At 39.7% G+C, this 19,731-nt stretch overlaps 1 protein-coding gene across 8 annotated transcripts in view; it reads right to left on the reverse strand.

Annotated features, from left to right (window-relative positions):
• pabpc1l (poly(A) binding protein, cytoplasmic 1-like) overlaps positions 1-19,731 on the reverse strand; it is a 124,581-nt gene that overhangs the window by 59,225 nt on the left and 45,625 nt on the right. For 6 of the 8 annotated variants that reach the window (XM_079637417.1, XM_079637418.1, XM_079637413.1 and 3 more), the window contains exons 2-4: positions 5,664-5,857; positions 5,238-5,431; positions 4,866-4,981 (exon numbers count right to left, since the gene is read on the reverse strand). In XM_079637417.1, coding sequence (XP_079493543.1) covers positions 4,866-4,981; positions 5,238-5,431; positions 5,664-5,856 — 503 coding nt within the window. In that variant the 5' untranslated portion in view covers position 5,857. Of the gene's footprint in view, positions 1-4,865; positions 4,982-5,237; positions 5,432-5,663; positions 5,858-9,365; positions 9,412-19,731 lie in introns of those variants that run through there. The other 2 variants (XM_079637412.1, XM_079637419.1) reach the window with 2 other exon arrangements.

A 19,731-nucleotide genomic window follows, 5' to 3' on the forward strand; every position in this document is an offset into this window, starting at 1 on the left:
CAGACCATATCTCCTTGTACCTTGTTCCAGTATACAAAGCCCTTGTTAACAGTGCTAAACCAACTAGCATAATTGTTAAAGTTTGTCATGCAGTTGCCATTAAAGGAGCATTTCACCCGTGGGAATATTAATCTTTATTGAAATGTAACGCATTTCGAATTTGATGCCTTCTTGACCGAGGAAAGACACAACAGTAACTTTGGGGCGCATTTGTATGGAAGACAACAACTCCCACAATGCACTACATTGCACAGCTCCACAAGCCACTCCCACTAATCCAGAACACCGCCTATGAGGTATCCGCCTATCAGAGAAATCACCTCTTCCGTCTACAGAGCTTACAATTCATTTCACACAACATTTCTAGTTAGTTGGCGAACTCATTAGTGAATTACTCCTGGTATGCATTTCTTTCACAATGGTGAATTATTTAAGTATTAACCGGGAATACATTTGTTATAATGCTTGAACAAATTGTGTACATACATGCCACGTTGGTATAAGAAAGAAAATAGAAACACTGACTTTACAGTCAGATGTCCATTTGTCCCTGCAGGCTTTGACTGTCGTTTCTGGTTCACCTTTGGGATTCTGAAATATGTCTCCAGGACACAGCTGTCCATATGCGGTGCGAAACTAGGATGGTTCACAACACAAACATCCATGTCCTCGTCTGATTTCGTCCAGGAGAAATTGGCATAATTGAAATTCTTTGCAGCAGACGGACTCCATCTCTGTGTCCGTAGGCGCACAGTGAGAGCACAGGCACCACCACTCCGAGCTCCTAGTTCGTGACAGGCAGGTCAGTGGTCACTGTTAATAAAAAGATCAGAGTGCATCCAAACAAGAAACCGTGGATGGACAATGAAGTAAAACAGCTGATCAGAGCAAGGGACATAGCCTTCAAATCAGGAGATATATCTCCTTAGAGTTGCCAGAGCTGATCTCAAGAGAGGCATCAGGTCTGCAAAATTAAAGTACAAACAGAGGATTGAAGAGGATTTAAGCAATAATTCAAATCCACGGCGAATGTGGCAAGGCATTCGATCAATCACAGACTACAAAAACAAAACAAAAAAACAGCATATGCCATTCAACAATAATCCTAACCTTGCAGAGGAACTTAACAGCTTCTTTGTTCGGTTTCGATAAAGATAACCAATTTCAAGTTCACTTGACAGGTGACTCACAGCCCCTTGTCCTACATACAAATGAGGTACGGCGGGCACTTTACATCAACATAAGAAAAGCAGCTGGTCCTGATGGTGTGCAAGGACGTGTGCTACAGGCCTGCGCTGACCAACCGGCAGAGGTGTTTACAAACATTTTCAACCTCTCTCTCTCCTTGTGTATAGTCCTCACATGCCTGAAATCCACAACCATCGTGCCTGTTCCAAAAAAATAATAATCATGTCTCAATGTTTATCGACCGATTGCTCTCACTGCAAAATATTTTGAACGACTAGTAAATCACTCACATCAAAGACTCTACCAGCTGATCTAGACCAATATCAGTTTGCCTACCGGGCAAATAGATTGACTGAGGATGCCATCTCTGTAGCTATGCATGCTGCACTAACATCTGAAAAAGCCCAACATATACATCAGGATGCTCTTCGTTGAATGCAGCTCGGCATTGAACACCAACGTACCAAGCCAGCTGATCAACAAACTTCATGCATTAAACTCCTAGTCAGTGCAGTTGGATAAGCATACATCCTCTACCTTAACCTTGAGTACTGGTGTGCCACAAGGACGTGTGCTAAGCCCCCTCCTTTATGCACTTTTTACCCATAACTGTCAAGTTACCCATAAGTTGAACATTCTGGTCAAATTTGTTATGAGCCCAATGACAGTCGCATCATCTGCAAACAACAATGAAGCTGCATATAGGGAGGAGGTTCAAAACCTGACAGCATGGTGTGATAACCACCTGGTCTTGAACATCAAAAAGACAAAATAAATGATTGTGGATTTTAGGACCACTAAAAAGATCACCCACAGCCCAGTAACCATCAAAGATGAGGTCGTGGAGAGAGTCCCCAGCTACAAGTTTCTAGGAGTTATAATCACAGAGGATCTCACATGGGGTGACAACACTGCAGGTATAGTAGGCAAAGCACAACAACACCTCTACTTTCTGAGAAGGCTAAGGAGAGCTAACCTTCCCCAGAAGCTGTTGGTCAACTTTTATAGATGTACAATAGAGAGCATCTTGACTAATTGTATGACAGCCTGGTATACCAGCTGCACCAAAGTTGCCAAAAATGCCCTGCAGCAGGTTGTAAAAACAGCACAGGACATTGTTGGCATTGATCTGCTATCACTTGAATGCCTTCATAACACTCGCTGTTTGAGAAGGGCCAATACATCAAGGATATCACTCACCCTTGTCATAACTTGTTTCAGCTCCTCCCACCCGGCAGGCGTTTTCGGTCTATCATTTACGCACAAACAGACTAAAAAACGTTTTTTTCCCGACAGCATTAACCATGTTAAACTCTGATATCTCCCTGTTTGACCATGTATAATAAGGTTGTTGGCAATGTGCGACTCACTGTTCAAGTGCAATAATTCATGCTGCTATACACTTGTGCAATAATAATAATAATAGTGTTGGTACCTTTAATTTGAATGTCACATGTCTATCTGTAAAACCTAATTTTTTCATCTAAAAATATATATATATATATAAATTACGTCATATGCTCTCAATGAAAAATGCAGAACAATTAGTTCACGCATTCATGACATCAAGGCTAGATTATTGTAATGCTCTACTGGGTGGTTGCTCGACACGCTTAATAAACAAACTACCGGTACAGCTTGTCCAAAATGCAGCAGCTAGAGTTCTTACCAGAACTAGGAAGTATGACCATATTAGCCCGGTTCAGTCAACACTGCATTGGCTCCCTATTAAACAATGTATACATTTTAAAATATTGCTGATTACTTACAAAGCACTAAATGGTTTAGCTCCCCAGTACTTAAACGAGCTCTTAACACACTATAGTCCTTCACGTGATCTCAAAATTCCGGCCAGTTGGTAATACCTAGAATATAAAAATCAACTGCCGGCGGTAGATCCTTTTCCTATTTATTAACACCAAAACTTTGGAACAATCTTCCTAACATTGTCCGGGAAGCAGACACATTCTGTCAGTTGCAGTCAGCTTGGTGACGTTAACTTCTATGCCCGTTTACATGGTGATCCCACTATGAAGTTTAGTGAAGAGATAAAAACTATACTAAAGAGAGCTGTATCTGACGTAATAATTAATGAAAAAGAATACAAGTTCTTGTTACAGACTAACCCATTAAGACCAGTGATTTATACTTTGCCATAAATTCATAAAAGGTTGGATAATCCACCTGGCCGTCCAATTGTATCTGGGAATCAATCCGTAACTGGGCCGTTGTCTAAATTTGTTGATCATCATATAAAGGATTTAGTGTATAACCTGCCATCCTTTTTAAAAGACACTACCGACTTTCTGATGAAACTGTCATCTACGAAAACGCAATCCTGAAGTGTCAACGTGTCTCTCCCCTGTGAATGCCTCCTTCCCTTTACCTCTAAACAGACAAAACTTTATCGGGATAATTCCAGTTCGCGTGGCTACGTAGACGCGACAAAAATGTCTGAATTATAAATTAAGGCCCAAGTAGTTTGTTGAGGGTTGATTTGTGAAGGACTACACGCCTGCACACAAATATATTCAAACGCGCATACCTATCGACCGAACACGTGATGCGCATGTGCGCGCCATCTTGCTAACTATTTAATCTTGAATTTATTTATTCATTTGTATCTTAGTACATGTACTGTTAACTACTTGTGCCGTTTTACTTTCAATATTTATTTATATTTTATTTATTTTTCTCTTGATTTTTTTAAATGCACCTTTGGGGTTGTCACAAAAGTAATTTCATTGTGCTACAGAATGACAAAGAACTTGAACTTGATTTTTTGCCCAAACTCACCTGATACAAGAGAAAAGCTCAATAGTCTGTGGTCATCATAGTCTGATTCTCCTTTTCATGATGTGCCATACATTTTCAATAAGAGACAGATCTGGACTGCAGGCAAGCCAGTCAAGCACATCTCTTCTACAGTGTAGAGTCTAAGAAACCACTCTATAGCACGTGCAGAATGAGGCCTGGCATTGTCTTGCTTCCCATGAAAGATGTCCACCTCCACAACAATGGTACCTTTACACATATATGCCCATGTCACCCATGCCGTTTGCACTGATGCACCTCTATTCCATGACTGATGTTTGCTTTTGCACCTGTTGCTGATTTAAGTCTAGATGGTCCCTTTGTATTTGTGACTAAGAACTCTATATCCGTTTTTCCCCAAAACAAGCTGAAAGGTTCTAAAGGGTTAATGCAAGATAGCATTATAATATGGTCTTTCACCATCTACCATATATAATATTTCTCAGTCTTTACTGAGCCTTCAGTGGATGTTCCTTTTATACCCAATCATGATATCACCTATTACCAATTCAGATGCTTATTGTGGACGGTTTCAAAGTAGTTTAACTTGGATCTTTTATAGTCTTTAAAAGCCTCTGTCCCAAAAATTTTTTAGAGTGTGTTGCAGCCATCAAAATCTGTTTATATTTACAAATTTCAATTAATTTGACCAGTGAAAACATGGATTTATTTTCTTTGCACTTTTGTTAGTTAAAAGGTTCAAGAGAATTAACAATCACAGATTCTTGATTTTAATGCATTTTACAAAATGTCCTAACTTTTCTGGAATTGGGGTTATACTTCTAAGTCATCCTACGACCCTCTAGTTGAGAACCACTGGTGTAAAGGAATGTTGTACCACAAAGCCCATTGACAATACTTACACTTTGCGATCATTTAGAAGCATGCCATTCATTGTGTCAATGGCTCTGTTGGCAGCTTCTTGGGTCTCAAAGTGCACAAACCCATAACCCTTTGAGCCGTTCTCATCACAAACCACCTAGAAATAAACATAGGCTGACTGTTAATGCCCGTTAACACCAAGGTACACAATAACAATGATAATAGTCATAGTCAAAGACATAGTTCTAAAAAAACAAATCATTTTAAATGTAAAAGAATAGCAGTGTCCCACACACCACAACTATAAAGATAACGGCACAGTGAAACTATCTTTGGAATCACTTTCAGAACAAGTCATTTCTTAAAGGCATTTTTAAATAAAAGATGACTGAAATTAATAAAAAAAGATGTACCTTACATGACAAGATGTTACCAAAAGCAGAAAAGGTGTCATAGAGAGCCTTGTTATCAATAGACTCATCCATGTTCTTGATGAAGATGTTTCCCACACCAGACTTTCTCAGACCTGGATCTCGCTGTGACCACATGATCCTGATTGGACGACCCTTGATGACTTCATAGTTCATTGTGTCAAGGGCACATTCCGCTTTTAGAGAGGGAGGGGGGAGTGAGATTCACCATTTATAGAAGTGCTCCGATTATTTAAAATGTAGTAATTAGTTTAGGTAATTAATTATTATTAAAAGTATACTTTTCATTCTACTTGAATTCTACTTCATTCAAATCAGAGTTCTTGCTTGCTAAATTCCAGAACCAAATTGCAATTAAAAAAGCATTCTTCAATTCTGAATGGTGCAAAACCCTAAGAGTGTCCTCACCATCAGCAGGCTGCTGGAAGTTAATGTACGCATATCCAAGGGATCTCCGTGTAATGACATCACGGCACACACGAATGGACATGATCTGACCAGCAGGAGAAAACTTCTGGTACAGCATGGCCTCAGTGACGTCAGGATGAAGGTCACCGACGTACAGAGAGGCTAACGGGTATGCTGGTCCACTACTATTCATCCTTCAAAAGCACACCACAAAAGAGTACTTTATTATGCGGCATGCTCCCCCGCAAGAACATTTAGGACATTTTAAGGTTAAATGCATCAATCTGGTGCACTTTGAGAGCTCAAAATGAAGAGCTTCAACCCATGAACTGTGCACATTGAACAAAGAAAAAGCAATGACTTGTACCTGGACATTAAAGAGGGCTCAAACATCTTTTTAGTTATGATATAGAGTCTACATTACATTATCACTGGTGTTTTAGGATGCCAAACAATTATTATAATAATATAATAATGATTTATATAATTATTCCTATGACGTAAAATCCATATAGCCTATAAATCTACTGTATAAATGAAAATTAATATTTCAAAAGTATATTTTACATTACACTCTAGTATGGGAGAATTACAATATTTTTGTCCTAATTTATTTACTTGCAAGAAATAAACCCTTGAGCTTTTATTTTGGAGAAAACACCAGATCCCCTGCTGATCGCGTGAGCACAGTGCACACTTCTCTTTAGATCACGCCACACACACAGAATATTATATAGGCTAGACTTGTGCCGTTTTAAAAAGGCACAAAGCCATATCACGGTTTCAATTTTAGTTTGTTGGAAAAATATAACGCTAGAGAGTCGAGACCTTTATGTTAGGCAACTTCATCTCCATCTTTCCACCGATTTTAAATTTCAGATCGGACAAGTCACGTGTGAGTCGACGTGACAACTCGCTCTCGCTCGCTGCGCAGGAAGCTACAGACACTGTTTGACGCGTTTTAACATAGATTTTTGCAACCCGTTCGATCAAAATATTGCTTATAATTAGGAAAGTGCATGAGGACTGCGTTTATAAGGTGATCTAACATAATCTTTGACGTGCCCAGGGGCCCTTAGATGTCCTGTGCCCCTGGGCAAGTGCCCAGTTGCCCTAATGGTTAATCTGGCCCCGAGTGTAACGACAGACAAATCAGACAATTATTTGTTATAGTTCACAAATAATATTTAAAACTCACTCTGGAATCTGTTGTCCCATCCCCCCAACAAGGGCAAGAAGGGTCTTAGGTTACTATGACTACGATCAGATAAGTTGGTTGTATTACTGTTAATACTATGGTCAGGACCTCAGGCATTGGTCCTACAGACATTAAAACAGACTTTCCTGCATTAATTTATCGACTTGACTAAAAATGAGCATGCATCCCAGAGCATTTTGTGAATGATTTAGAATAGAATAGAATAGAATAGAATAGAATATACTTTTATTGTCCCCTAGGGGAAATTTGTTGTGGACTCAAAAGTGCTAAGTGCCATCGCTGCAGTTACAGACAATAAATACACATAGAAATAGAATAAATACACAACTACACATACACAAATATAATAGCTAAAAATGATAAAATACAGCACACAGCTTTATTGCACATACCTCAGGCCTGTCTCATACAAATCATCACACAACTTCTAATTTAGATTTAGATTTAAAATTTTGGTGGAAACTGGTACGAAGGAGTATTTATACCGATTCAATCTAGTTTTAGGTATTCTGTACCTTCTACCAGAAGGCAGGAGCTCATATTCTGTTCGGAGAATGTGGGACGGGTCCGACAAAATTCTCTGCGCCTGCCTAAGTGCAGACTGCTCATAGATGGACTGAAGGGAGAGCTTTTCAGTCCTCCCCATCACTTTCATAGCAGTCTGTACCAGGCGCTGCAACTTTGATTTTGACTGTGTAGAGAGGTTACCGAACCACGCTGTCATCCCATACCTGATGACACTTTCTATCACTGCCTGATAAAATAAAAACAATGTTCTGACTGACACCAAACACCCTTAGTCTGCGTAAAAAATACAGTCTCTGCTGTAAACGGGAACATACATAATCCACATGGTCCCTCCAGCTTAACTGGTTATCCAGGTGGATGCCCAGATACCTGTATGAAGTGACCTGTTTTATATCCTCTCTGTGAATGGTCAAGGGGGTATGATCCCCCACAGACCGAGGGTCAAACAACATCTCCTCTGTTTTTTTTGTGTTAATTGTAAGATAGTTTTTGTCACACCACAAAACAAATTTGTTAACTTCCGTAAAGTACAGCGATGGATCTGAGTATGTATGAAGTAGACTAAGAATGGCAGTGTCATCAGAAAATTTAAAAAACAAGTTGCCCGGGAAACTATTGGTGCAGTAGTTAGTATAAATGGTGAACAGGACGGGTGAACTTACACAACCCTGAGGCGCGCCTGTACTGATGCATTTTGATTTAGAAAGAGAGTTGTTAATCCTAACAGTTTGAGTTCTCTCTGTTAAAAAAGAATAAAACCATTTAATAATAAAAGGATTAACATTCATCTGACTCATTTTCTGTAGAAGCAGATGGGGCTGTAATGTGTTAAAAGCAGAGCTAAAATCAATGAATAGAAGGCGTACATAAGCTTTAGGATCCTCCAGGTGTTTTAGAGTTAGGTGGGTGATGCTATTAATTGCATCGTCTGTACTCCTCCCCTGCCTATACGCAAACTGGAGTGGATCTAGTTCTGTGTTAACTTCAGCTTTCAGTAAAGATACCATATATTTTTCAAAACATTTCATGACAACGGACGTTAAAGCCACCGGTCTATAATCGTTGTTTTCCATAGGACAAGGTTTCTTAGGAATGGGAACGATGATGGATTTTTTCCAGAGGGCAGGGACCAAATTGGAATCAACAGACCTCTGAAATACAGGGCACCATGCAGGGGTTAACTCTGCAGCAAAAATTTTAAGGAGGAAAGCAGAAATGCCATCCGGTCCTGCAGATTTCTTTTTGCATACCTGACTAAAAATTGACTGAATTATGAGGGGATCAATTATTAAATTAGATTGCAAATCACTTGTTAATGACTGTAATACATTATTGCATTCCAATGAAAAATCCTGTGTATCAAACCTCAAAAAGAAATCATTCAGTTCATCTGCTTTACTCTGCTCATCATATGTTATGAGCCCCTTTTTTTGTGTTGTCATATTAGTTGCGGATTTCATGGAAACCCAAAGTTTTTTAGAGTCCATAGAGGCAAAGTTCTGTTCTATGACATTTTTATGTTTCCGTCTTGCATCCCTTAATAACGTATTGAGCTCCCTTTGAACTGATTTCACCCCCAACCTGTCATGATTCCTAAAAGCCATTTTTTTTCCGATTGATACAGATTTTTAACTCTCTGGTTATGTATGGCTTATTGTTAGGATATATTGTAATAACTTTCTTGTTGGCCACACAATCCTCACAAAATTTAATATACTCCGTAATAGTGTCAGCGGCCTCATCAATGCCCAGATCATGAAAAATGTCCCAGTCAGTACAAAGAAATGAGCCCTTCAATGTCTCAATGTTGTCGTTCGACCATACAGTCACTGTCTTAGTTACTGGTTTGCTGCTCTTCAAAACAGTCTTATATGTAGGTATAAGATGGAGTGCATTATGGTCAGAGTTTGACAAAGGGGGCTTTGGACTGGCCCTGTATGCATGTTTTATATTACCGTAACATTTGTCCAACACTCTGTTGTCTCTGGTGCCGCACTTGACGTATTGTTCGAATCCAGGAAGGGAAAGTTCCAATTTGCAGTGATTGAAATCTCCAAGAATGAAGACAGGGGCTCCCGGCGTGCGTTGCAGTTGGTGGTGAACACAGTCCGCAACACGAGCCGCAGCTCGGGCCGCATTCCCGCTGGGTGGCACATATGCTGAGCAAATTAAAATATTGCCAAACTCCCTCGGGAGGTAAAAGGTTCGTAAAGAGATGCACAGCAGTTCAATATCAGGGCAGCACACAGTCTCTCTCACAGAAAAGTTCCTGCACCAGCTGTCACTCACAAACACACAGATACCTCCTCCTCGGCTTTTCCCCGAAGTTTTTTCCCTGTCTGCACGGACTAAGGAAAAACCCTCCAGCTCGATCGCGGAATTGGGGATGTCCTCATGGAGCCAAGTCTCAGTAAATACCAGCAAGCCCGCCTCACGGTATTCAAAACATACTCTCATGTTTATACGGAGCTCCTCCATTTTATTTTTAAGAGAGCGAACGTTGCTTAAGATCATACCGGGCAGCGGAGGTCTGCTGCCTCTCCGGCGGAGACGCTGTCTGGTCCCCCCACGTCGTCCTCTCTTCCGTAGTTTCCCGCGAAACGGCAGGATTTTAAATGCCTCCGGCAGGTTGAGTAATCCCTCGGGCGGCGATGTTGTTCTCGTGTAGCGGAGAGACAGCAGCGTGTCTCTGGAGTAGATGAGTGGTAATCCGCCCATCGATTGTGGGAAAGTTTGGCACATCCTTAGAAACTGCCAGACAATCAGCATAAGTAATAGTCCTTGTACATATAACGCCATAGTGCTCGTCTAAGATACGTAAAACAAAGATAAAAAAGAAACAACAGCGGCGGCAGCACGCGAGTCCGGGTCGCCAGCAGAGCAGCGCCACCGGAAGTGAGGACAAGATTTACTGTCTTGTGTAATGTCTTTTAATACCATTATTTTGTTGATGCTGTGTATTTTACAATAGAATCAACGGTCACCTACTGTATACCATGTTTGGTCTCTATAAATTGCTCTCGTAACATATTAGTATTACAAGAATCTTTCTTAGTTTCTTCATCAGAAACCAATCCAGATTGTAACCGTCTCCCTAAGCACTCTTAGTGAGACACGCTACAAGATCATTTTGAGGGAAGGACTCACAGACCAAACTTGTTTTTATCTTATAAAGAGTGTAAACAGTTCAAAGATAAACCTCAACATACCAGTATAAATGCTTTCAGTTTATATCAGACGACCCACACGAGTATATTTACATAAACACCACCCAGCAAACACTCAATATACAATAACACACTCCAAAGATTCACAAATACAATACTGTCATTGAGGAGTAGCAATAGTAATAAGAATTGAAAACCTTAGTTTTTCATTGTCCTGTGATCAATAGAGTACATCCAATGTTTTGTATCATAGAATCAATTGTACCATTTGCAGTGATGGAGAGGAGCGGAATAATAGTCCCGTGACCGAGGTGAAGCAGCAACTAGTAACAATCCACAAAGATTACAAATCCCAAACGAACACAGTTAGGCTTTGAAGCCACTCTCCTTAGGATACAGAACTCATGTTCCAGTTCGAATTGCAGCCTTGAGCCTCATCGGCAAAAGGAAAATAGAGGATATTCAAAGAGTCCTTCTACAAACAAAACATACTAGCATTAGCACGCTGGTTTCAAAACGAACAACAGCCGTAAAACCCAACAAACTAAATACAGCTTACACAAGAAATAACCACAGTTGACATAAATCAGACAAAGAAAAACACTTACTTGATTGAGCTTGAAACAATAGTTTCTTAACCTGAACTCTAAGCAGATTGGGTGAACTTAACCCTCTGGGGTCGGCAAACGCGCAGGCGCGTTTTGCTCGTTTTTTTTTTTTACATAGCAGCAAAATAGACCTAAAATACTCCGTCAGTTTTGGTCATACAGCCTTAAGAAATATGAAAAAAATAAGCTGTTAAATGTCTACTTTTTTATGTGTCCACTTACAATCGAAATAAAACATTGTGCTTTTGTAAAATAAAGAAAGTAAACAGGGAGTGCTTTATGCCTCTCCGTCTCCGTGAACTTTTTTTCTGAAGCACGTCTCTAAACTTAAAACTCAGCGAATACTATTCACTCAGACATGAGCTATACATCTCTATAATCATTTAAGTGTGTAGTTTTAAATTATCTAATTCAAAACTAAAATAAATATTCTCTGTAATGGTAAATGCATTTATATAGCGCTTTCACAGACCCAATGGCCACCAAAGCGCTTTACAATATTGCCTCACATTCCCCCATTCACTCACTCATTCATACACCGACGGCGGTGTCAGCCATGCAAGGCGATCCAGCTCGTCGGGAGCAGCTGGGGTTAGGTGTCTTGCTCAAGGACACCTCGACACTTGGTCAGGTGGAGCCGGGGATTGAACCACCAACCTTTCGATTTGTAGACAACCTACATGAACCACTGAGCCACTGTCGCCCCTATCTATATATAAAGAGCGAGAGATCGGCCGTTCTCATTATCGTTCTCTCACCTCATTACTCTGCTAATGTGACACGCCCATCAAGAGCGCGAGCTATTCAGACGCAGATCTGAGGCAACACATGCAAACCAGTCAACGCCCACAACAGCTGGAAAACACTCGTTATGAGGAATAATAATATCGTGATAATCCTGGAAATTTTACCTCAAACGTGCTGGAGTAGCCTAACGGATCCAGCAGCAGATCATCAGTAAGTGCTTTGTTCTAATCGCGATATGAAATGGTGTCTGTAAACCACAAAAGACTGTTTAAATTTGAATCGCGTTTGTGTTTGAATGAATGAACGGCACATATGCATGTTGTTGTTTAGCTACTACAGTGTGAATGAATATCGCTTTTAGCAAACTATCTATATTGCCAACTGAGATGAGTAAAAATCAACTGAATACGTTGAAATAAAATGTCTTTGTATAAGCAACATATTAAACTGAAAATTAACATTTATGCCCTAATATATATTACAAAAGACGATTACAGACGAAATATGAAAGACAACATTTAGTTTTGGATAGATTATAAAGTTTTTACTGCCACATCAAAACCTAATTTACAAGGTGCAAACGAAATCTTAAAAGGTCAATATAAGCCTTCTCTTTAAATTATTTTTGTGTTTTATTAGTGACAAATTTGGGGAGAGGATAGCCTACATATTGCAAAACTTTCTGAAAATACGAATGAGAATTAACTGCACAATTACTAGAAATGTTTACCTTGGCTATTATACAATTTGCAAGCATACAAAGTTTGTGGAAAAATACACTTTTTTTTCAAGATGTTTCCAACTCTGAACCAATTCTGTAGTAATATATATATATATATATATATATATATATATATATATATATATATATATATATATATATATATATATATATATATATATATGTGTGTGTGTGTGTGTGTGTGTGTGTGTGTGTGTGTGTGTGTGTGTGTGTGTGTGTGTGTGTGTGTGTTCGTATATATGTGTGTGTGTATGTATGTATATATGTGTGTGTGTTGTCTTTGCATTCTTTCTTGTGGCTCAGTGACACACTCAGTGAAAGGCTCATTAATATGCAGCATTAGCAGGTCTTTGTCTTCAGGTGTGAATGAGGACATTATTCATGACCTTGTTGGATCATTCACGCCCACCTGCATATTGCCTTTCCAAAGAAAAAGTGTCTTACAAAATTTAAATCAATCTATTGTTTAATGTGAACGATTAGCCCGGATGATTTTCAGATCATTTTGAAGTAAACATTAGCCGACAACATCCATTAGTCAAAAGTATTGTGGGAATATGTGAAGTTGGTCGTTTGTGGTCTTATATCAGAAAATTTAAGTTTGAGTTTTTTGAATAACCACGCAATAAATAATATTCTCTCAAAAATGCAAACATGTACGTACATGTTGCTCACATATTATGATAGCCATGTTCGTGCTAAATATACTGTAATTACACCTTTGCCATTAATATGAAAAAAATACAAATATCAGGGCATGTCAAAACATCTCAAGGACCCCAAAAACACCTTAGACCCCAGAGGGTTAAGAGAGAAGAACCATGCTTCCCTTTCCACACCATCAACTGACTTCTCCCACATGGCTATATACAAGGGAGCATGACACCTAGAGCCCCCTACTGCATAGTAGTGGTATTACAAAAAAAACAGTAACCAAACTTTGGGTGGTTACATATCTCCCTCCTCATTAGATGCAAATGAGCACACTTGAGACAGCGTCATAAATCCTCCCCACAGAGAAATCTCCTGCTTAGAAATCCCCCCTTTCTTATTGTTTGAGCCAACCCTGAAAGGTGGGACCTTTGTCAGGTTTTAAATGGCCAAAACACAAGCCCTTCCTTCTCCTGGCCTTCTCTCGTACGTTCGGGTTGCTGTCTTGCGGGGCCCTGCCCCAGACCCCAGGGCAGCAGGCCTTGACTCACAACCAGCCATGTGCTCATTCAGGAGTGATAGGACTCTCTCAAACACAACAGAATCAAGGACAACCTCAGGAGTTTGGCACAACGTCTTCATTCAACGCAGAAGTCATCCATCACAACTCCCACCATTTGCTCTGAGTGTCCTCAACAGCCCAGGGCCGGCAGGCCACAATCTGAACATTCAACCAGAACAGAGTCGAACTAACCAGGCAAGTTCATCATAGGACTCTTCATCCAACGGAGAAGAAAATGATTGCAACTTCAATGTTTGACACTCGGAGCTATTAACATGCTTTTCCAAGAACTTCAAGAATTGTTTCCACTGCAAAGGCCATGCAAGTATCAATTTAATGAGGTGCTCTGAAAATTATAAGCTGATGGTTCTTTTCATAGTTAAATGGATCTTTTCCATAGTTTCATTTCTTGCTTCCGGTTCCATTCTGAACCACTGTTAGATCCGTCACTTTAACCATCTACCCATGTATGTGTAATTGTTTGTATGTTAGTTATGTGTTTGTGACTTAGTTAATAAAACTTGTGCACAATATGTATTTGGTTCTGATTCTCTGCTTGCAAGCAAAATCTATTTTATGATCGTGATCTTGTTGCATGCTCTCAGCGCCGTACGTGCTAAGAATTAATTATTTTTCTGTGGCCATGAAAGATACTTTTTTCTTAGAATAAATTAATAATCAAAAGAGTTTGTTAGACGAACTGATTAATTGATTGTAATATTAATATAGCTACATCAAGTTAATCCATTTAACTGACCCAAATATTGATAATTAATCATAACAAGTTATGAGTTAATATTTCCCCTTTGAGCTAACTCGTTACATCAGAGAAACTTGACTTTAAAGTGATTTTTTTTTACACTTATGGCCCTATTGGCTAGTCTTAGAATAGGCCCTATTCTAGTCTCTCCCCTGTGAAGGATCCCTTACCACTATACAGATAAAGCGTTGTCGGGATAATTTCAGTTTTCGCCTATCTACCCCGAAGTGATAAAATTCGGTCTAAATTTTTTTTAAGGTCAGACAAGTAGTTTGTTAAAGCTTGGTTTGAAGGGAATTACAAACCTGCGCACATATATTCAAATGCACAGAACTATAGAATTAATTCTTAATGTGCACGTGAGCGCCATCAGCGTTTCTCACAGGTTCGCGTTTAAAGTCTGTGTAAGAAAGAACGGTGTCGTCTTAGCGGTCTAATACAATAACTAATAATTGTTGCGACGGAAGTGAAATCAAAACTAACTTTAGCAGGAAAATATCTTTATTCAAGAACCGCTATAAAGCCAAATCAATCTCTGTTACCTTAAATTATCTGTTTATCACTGTAACGCCACTATAAAACAATCTACATTGTTAAAAGCACTATATAAATGAAGATTACTTGACTTAATTTAATCTGCTATGTAATGTTAAAATTTGTCAGCCAATAGTCTTCTAACTAGTTTGTCTGTGACTTGTTACTGTATCAAACTCTAGATCTCATTAAAATAACCCTTAAACTATTAAATATTATTATTATTATCACAATTCTCCATTTCTATTTGCCTTATCCATGCACATTACATCCATTACAATCCATTATTACACAGCAAAAGGCATTCTTGAATCGTAGAGTGGTTCCAACCTAAAGGCTGGCCCACACTAAAATATTTTTTAAATCTTATCGGATTTTCAAAATGTGAGACCACAATTTTTTTTTTTTTTTTACCTCTCAGACATGGCAAATCAAGCTCAGAGTGCTGGCATAGGAAAGGGCAAAGCTTTGAGGCCACAGTGACACCTTGTGGTGTGACCAAACTAAATTCAATGACATAAGGCTACGCTGACTGTCAGTACAAATACGATTATTGTTTATCCGACTGAAATCGGATTTAAAATTATTAACCGTCCACATTTGTGTATGGTTGCATTGGTAGGTATATGCCACAAACAACAACATGGAGGGGACACCGCGCGCTCGCACCAGCTCCACCAGACGGAGTTCTGCCGTGTTCCATCGTTGTGCGTTTTCTGAGCTACAGGACTAAAGAAGAGGTCATCAGAAAAGCATGGCAGAAGAAGGGGTTTAACTGGAAAGGTAAACAAATAAACTTGGACAACGACTACACACCCAACGTACTTAGACAAAGGCAGTCATACGCGGAGGCCAAGAAAATACTAAAAGTAAGAGGGATACGGTTTCAGATGCCATTCCCAGCGAAACTACGGGTGTTTTACCCGGATGGAACACGAGTTTATACCACGGCCGAGGAAGCAACGAAAGAAATGTCCAAGAAGGGTCTTCCCGCCACTGTCATTAAACCACCTGCGACGCTGATGGAACAGCTAAAGAGACTAACGTGGGCCGCGAGAGATGGGAAACGGAGAGAGCAACGACGAGGCGGAGAGCGCACAACACGGGCAGGAACGTCGACTAAAAGACTTGAGCAGTTTCGAAGGGAGCCAGCCTAAAGTGTCGGGGAGTATCAAAGAGATATGCTAAAATGTGAAACGATCAGCTTCAGGTACTTTTAAGTGCTTTAGTTATATTTTGTTCTAGCATTGGCTACACACGAGCAATACTTTAAGAAATTATCAAAGAGCAAGTGTTTTTTGCATACAACGGAAGTCTGCCTATTTTGATTTGACGCCAGGAAACAACAGTTTTTAATTTTTTTTATATTTTAATATTTTATTTTTTTATTATTATTTCGTTTGCTGTTTTTCCACACGAGAGAATGTGGGAACTGAGCGACAAGGACGCTTTTGCAGAGGGCCCACCCCTAACTGGGGGCTTACCCTCCTGGAGACTCTACTACATCAGGTCTTACAGGGTTATATCATGATAACCCCACCAATGGGAGTCATTTTTGTTTGGATGGTTTCAAGTATATGTTATTTTACTTGTTTAACTAACATTAGGTGTTTTTGGTTTGCTGCCGTTCTATGCTAGCCTGGTAATACCAGACTCTGCTACTTCACTTTGCTCTGTAGACAGAGTCTGGAATGGCATAATAGAGAAGTGTTTTCTCTCTCGCTAGGGGGCGCTTGTCTGAAGTTTAAAATCATTGGTTACCCGTAAGCCAATCAGATAAATTTAGTTAGGACGCATGTTATGCGCCTGTACAGCCACATCGAACCACAGACATCATGCATCGAACTTACACTGTAAACACATGATGATGCAAGCGAAATACCGGAGTGAACATGGCTGTAAACGACTTTAGCAGATTATGCGTCGTTAATCTACGCATCCACGGTACAATCACGGCCTCTAAACTTATTTTTGACAGAGTGAAACAAGAAAATATTTGTAGCCAACTCTCAAATTTAGGATTAGATATTTTAAACACAGCCAGTGCCGCTGCTAGCCATTTCGGTGCCCTAAGCATAATTCCTTTATGATGCCCACTACCCTGAGAAGCTTCATGAGGCGCGCGCGGTCTCTTGCTCTCTCTCCCTCTCTGCCGTGCACGCGCTACGTGGTTTGGAGCACAGTCTCTGTCTCGCGGGCGCGCTCGCTCTAGATTCCTGGAGATTTTAACTAATTCGCGGGCATCAGTGAGCCGCTATCAATATATTTTTTTGGTGCCTCCTCAGCTCTTGGTTCCCTACGCACAGCGCGTGGTGGGAGCGGCGGCACTGGTTCTCCATAACAGAGCAAATTGCATCCTGTGTCTCGTTTCGGTTTTCGATTTCTCTGACCTACAATGTAAAAGGCGCTTAGCGTCTACGTCACGGCTCTCAGCCCGCCCTCTGTTCGTTGATTGGCCCGACCGTCCGAAGGCCGGTGGAAAACTGAAAGATAGGCCGCTATCTCAGACTGAATACAGGAGCAAAATGAAATTAGCGGAAGTAGGAAGTCTGACGTAGTCAGGCTAGTTCTATGCAGCTTAAAATCTGTTATTGAGACAAGTGGTAATACTGAGATTGAAAACATTTCTTACCTTAAAGAGGCTGTATGCGTTTTTCTGAAATTTAAACTCGCGACTGACACCTGTGGCCAAAAAACAGAACTGCTCTTCCTTCCTGCTCGCTCTCACAGCGCGCGCTCTCGTACGTGCACACTTCACAAGTCATCTGCTGCAAGGAGGTCAACATTATGTTTACAGAGGTAAAAACAGTCAAATACATATATTGTTTGAGATAAGTGTTCTGAGTGATCTGAAACGTTTATCATGAACAAGCTTGACGTCACATCCGCAGACAGCGCGGGAAAAATCCGACCCGACAGAAAATAGGAAAAATAGGATACAGGCTTATAGGTGCACCCACTGTGAGCAGACAAGGTGTCAGTATGCTTATAAGGAGATGTTTAAGTCATAAATGGTCAAATAAAAAGGCTATTGTTATGTTTATTTTGGGGAAAAACTTCCATATAGCCCCTTTAATAATAATGACAGACACTAATCAATTATTGAATATCCTCTCCTTCAATGTAAATGGTGTGGTTAATCCACAAAAGAGAACTAAAATATTGTCTAAATTGAAAAAGGAAAAGGGTCATGTTGCCCTTCTCCAGGAGACACACTTATCAGACGAGGAGCACAAAAAAATTAAAGCGAGGACCAAGTATGTTTTCTCATCATCCTACAAGTCAGGACACCGAAGGGGGGTGGCAATCCTAATTTCCCACCAAACCCGCTATGAGGATTTATCTGAAAAGAAAGATAAAGATGGTCGATACATGGTCAAGGGGAGAATTGATGGCTTACTGGTCACTATTCTTAACATATATGCACCACCTGGGAGCGACTGGGCATTTAATAAACCGTTATTTGAAATGATGGCGTCAGAAACCCAGGGAATGTTGATATGTGGAGGTGATATGAATATGAGTTTATCTAAACTAGATAGTTCTTGTACAAATGTATCACATAAAAAAAAAAATCACTCACCAGAAAGAAACTATATCATGACTGAAACGGGAATTATTTATATCTGGAGAGACTTCTACCCCTCGGGGCGAGACTACACGCATTATTCTGCACCCCACTCCGCGTACTCTAGAATAGATTACTTTTTTACCTTTAGTAAAGACAGACACAGAATTAAAACATGCAACATTGGTACAATTTATCTATCTGACCATTCCACTGTACATCTATCCATCTACACTAATTATAAACCTAAATCAACAATCTGGAGACTCAATCCAAGTATATTAAATGACCCTCAAAATCAAAGAACAATTAAGAACTGAAATTGATTTATACTTTAATGAAAACGACAATGGAGAAGTTACTCCATCCATCGTGTGGGATGCATATAAAGCAGTAATAAGGGGGAAAGTAATTGCCTACGCCGGCCAGTTAAAAAAACAGAAAAGAGAAGCTAGAAAAGTTAGACCAATCTTAAGGAATTACAAAGGCAGCACAAAAACACTTTAGACAATAATAAGAAATTAGAAATAAAAAGATTACAAAACGAAATTGACAATTTATACTGAAGAAACTCAGAAAAAGTTGTTATTTATAAAGCATATTATGAGGTAGGGGGTAGATCTACAAAATGGCTGTTATTCTATTTCATTTGAGGTATAAATGATGATTATTGAGTTTCCAGCATTTTCCTGGATTGTTAGTCAGATTACTTAAATTTTGCCCTTTGTCTCTATGATAATGTTAAGGTTTGAGCAATCAAGTCAGGAAGATTGGATTAGCAATACAATAGAATGTTAGAGTGTTGAACAGAGATTGGCTCGGTTTCTCCTGAGCAATCTAGATAACCTGCCATACAGGTTTTTGCTGGATAGAATCAACCCCTCCCTGCTTTCGTATGATTTGTTTGAATTTGTCTCCACCCCCAGAAGTCTCCTCCTCCTTGGAATGGAGATAAAATTGCAATGTAAACTGTTTAGATTTA

Source organism: Phoxinus phoxinus (genome assembly GCF_949152265.1).
Source record: "Phoxinus phoxinus genome assembly, chromosome: 15".
NCBI lineage: Eukaryota > Metazoa > Chordata > Actinopteri > Cypriniformes > Leuciscidae > Phoxinus > Phoxinus phoxinus.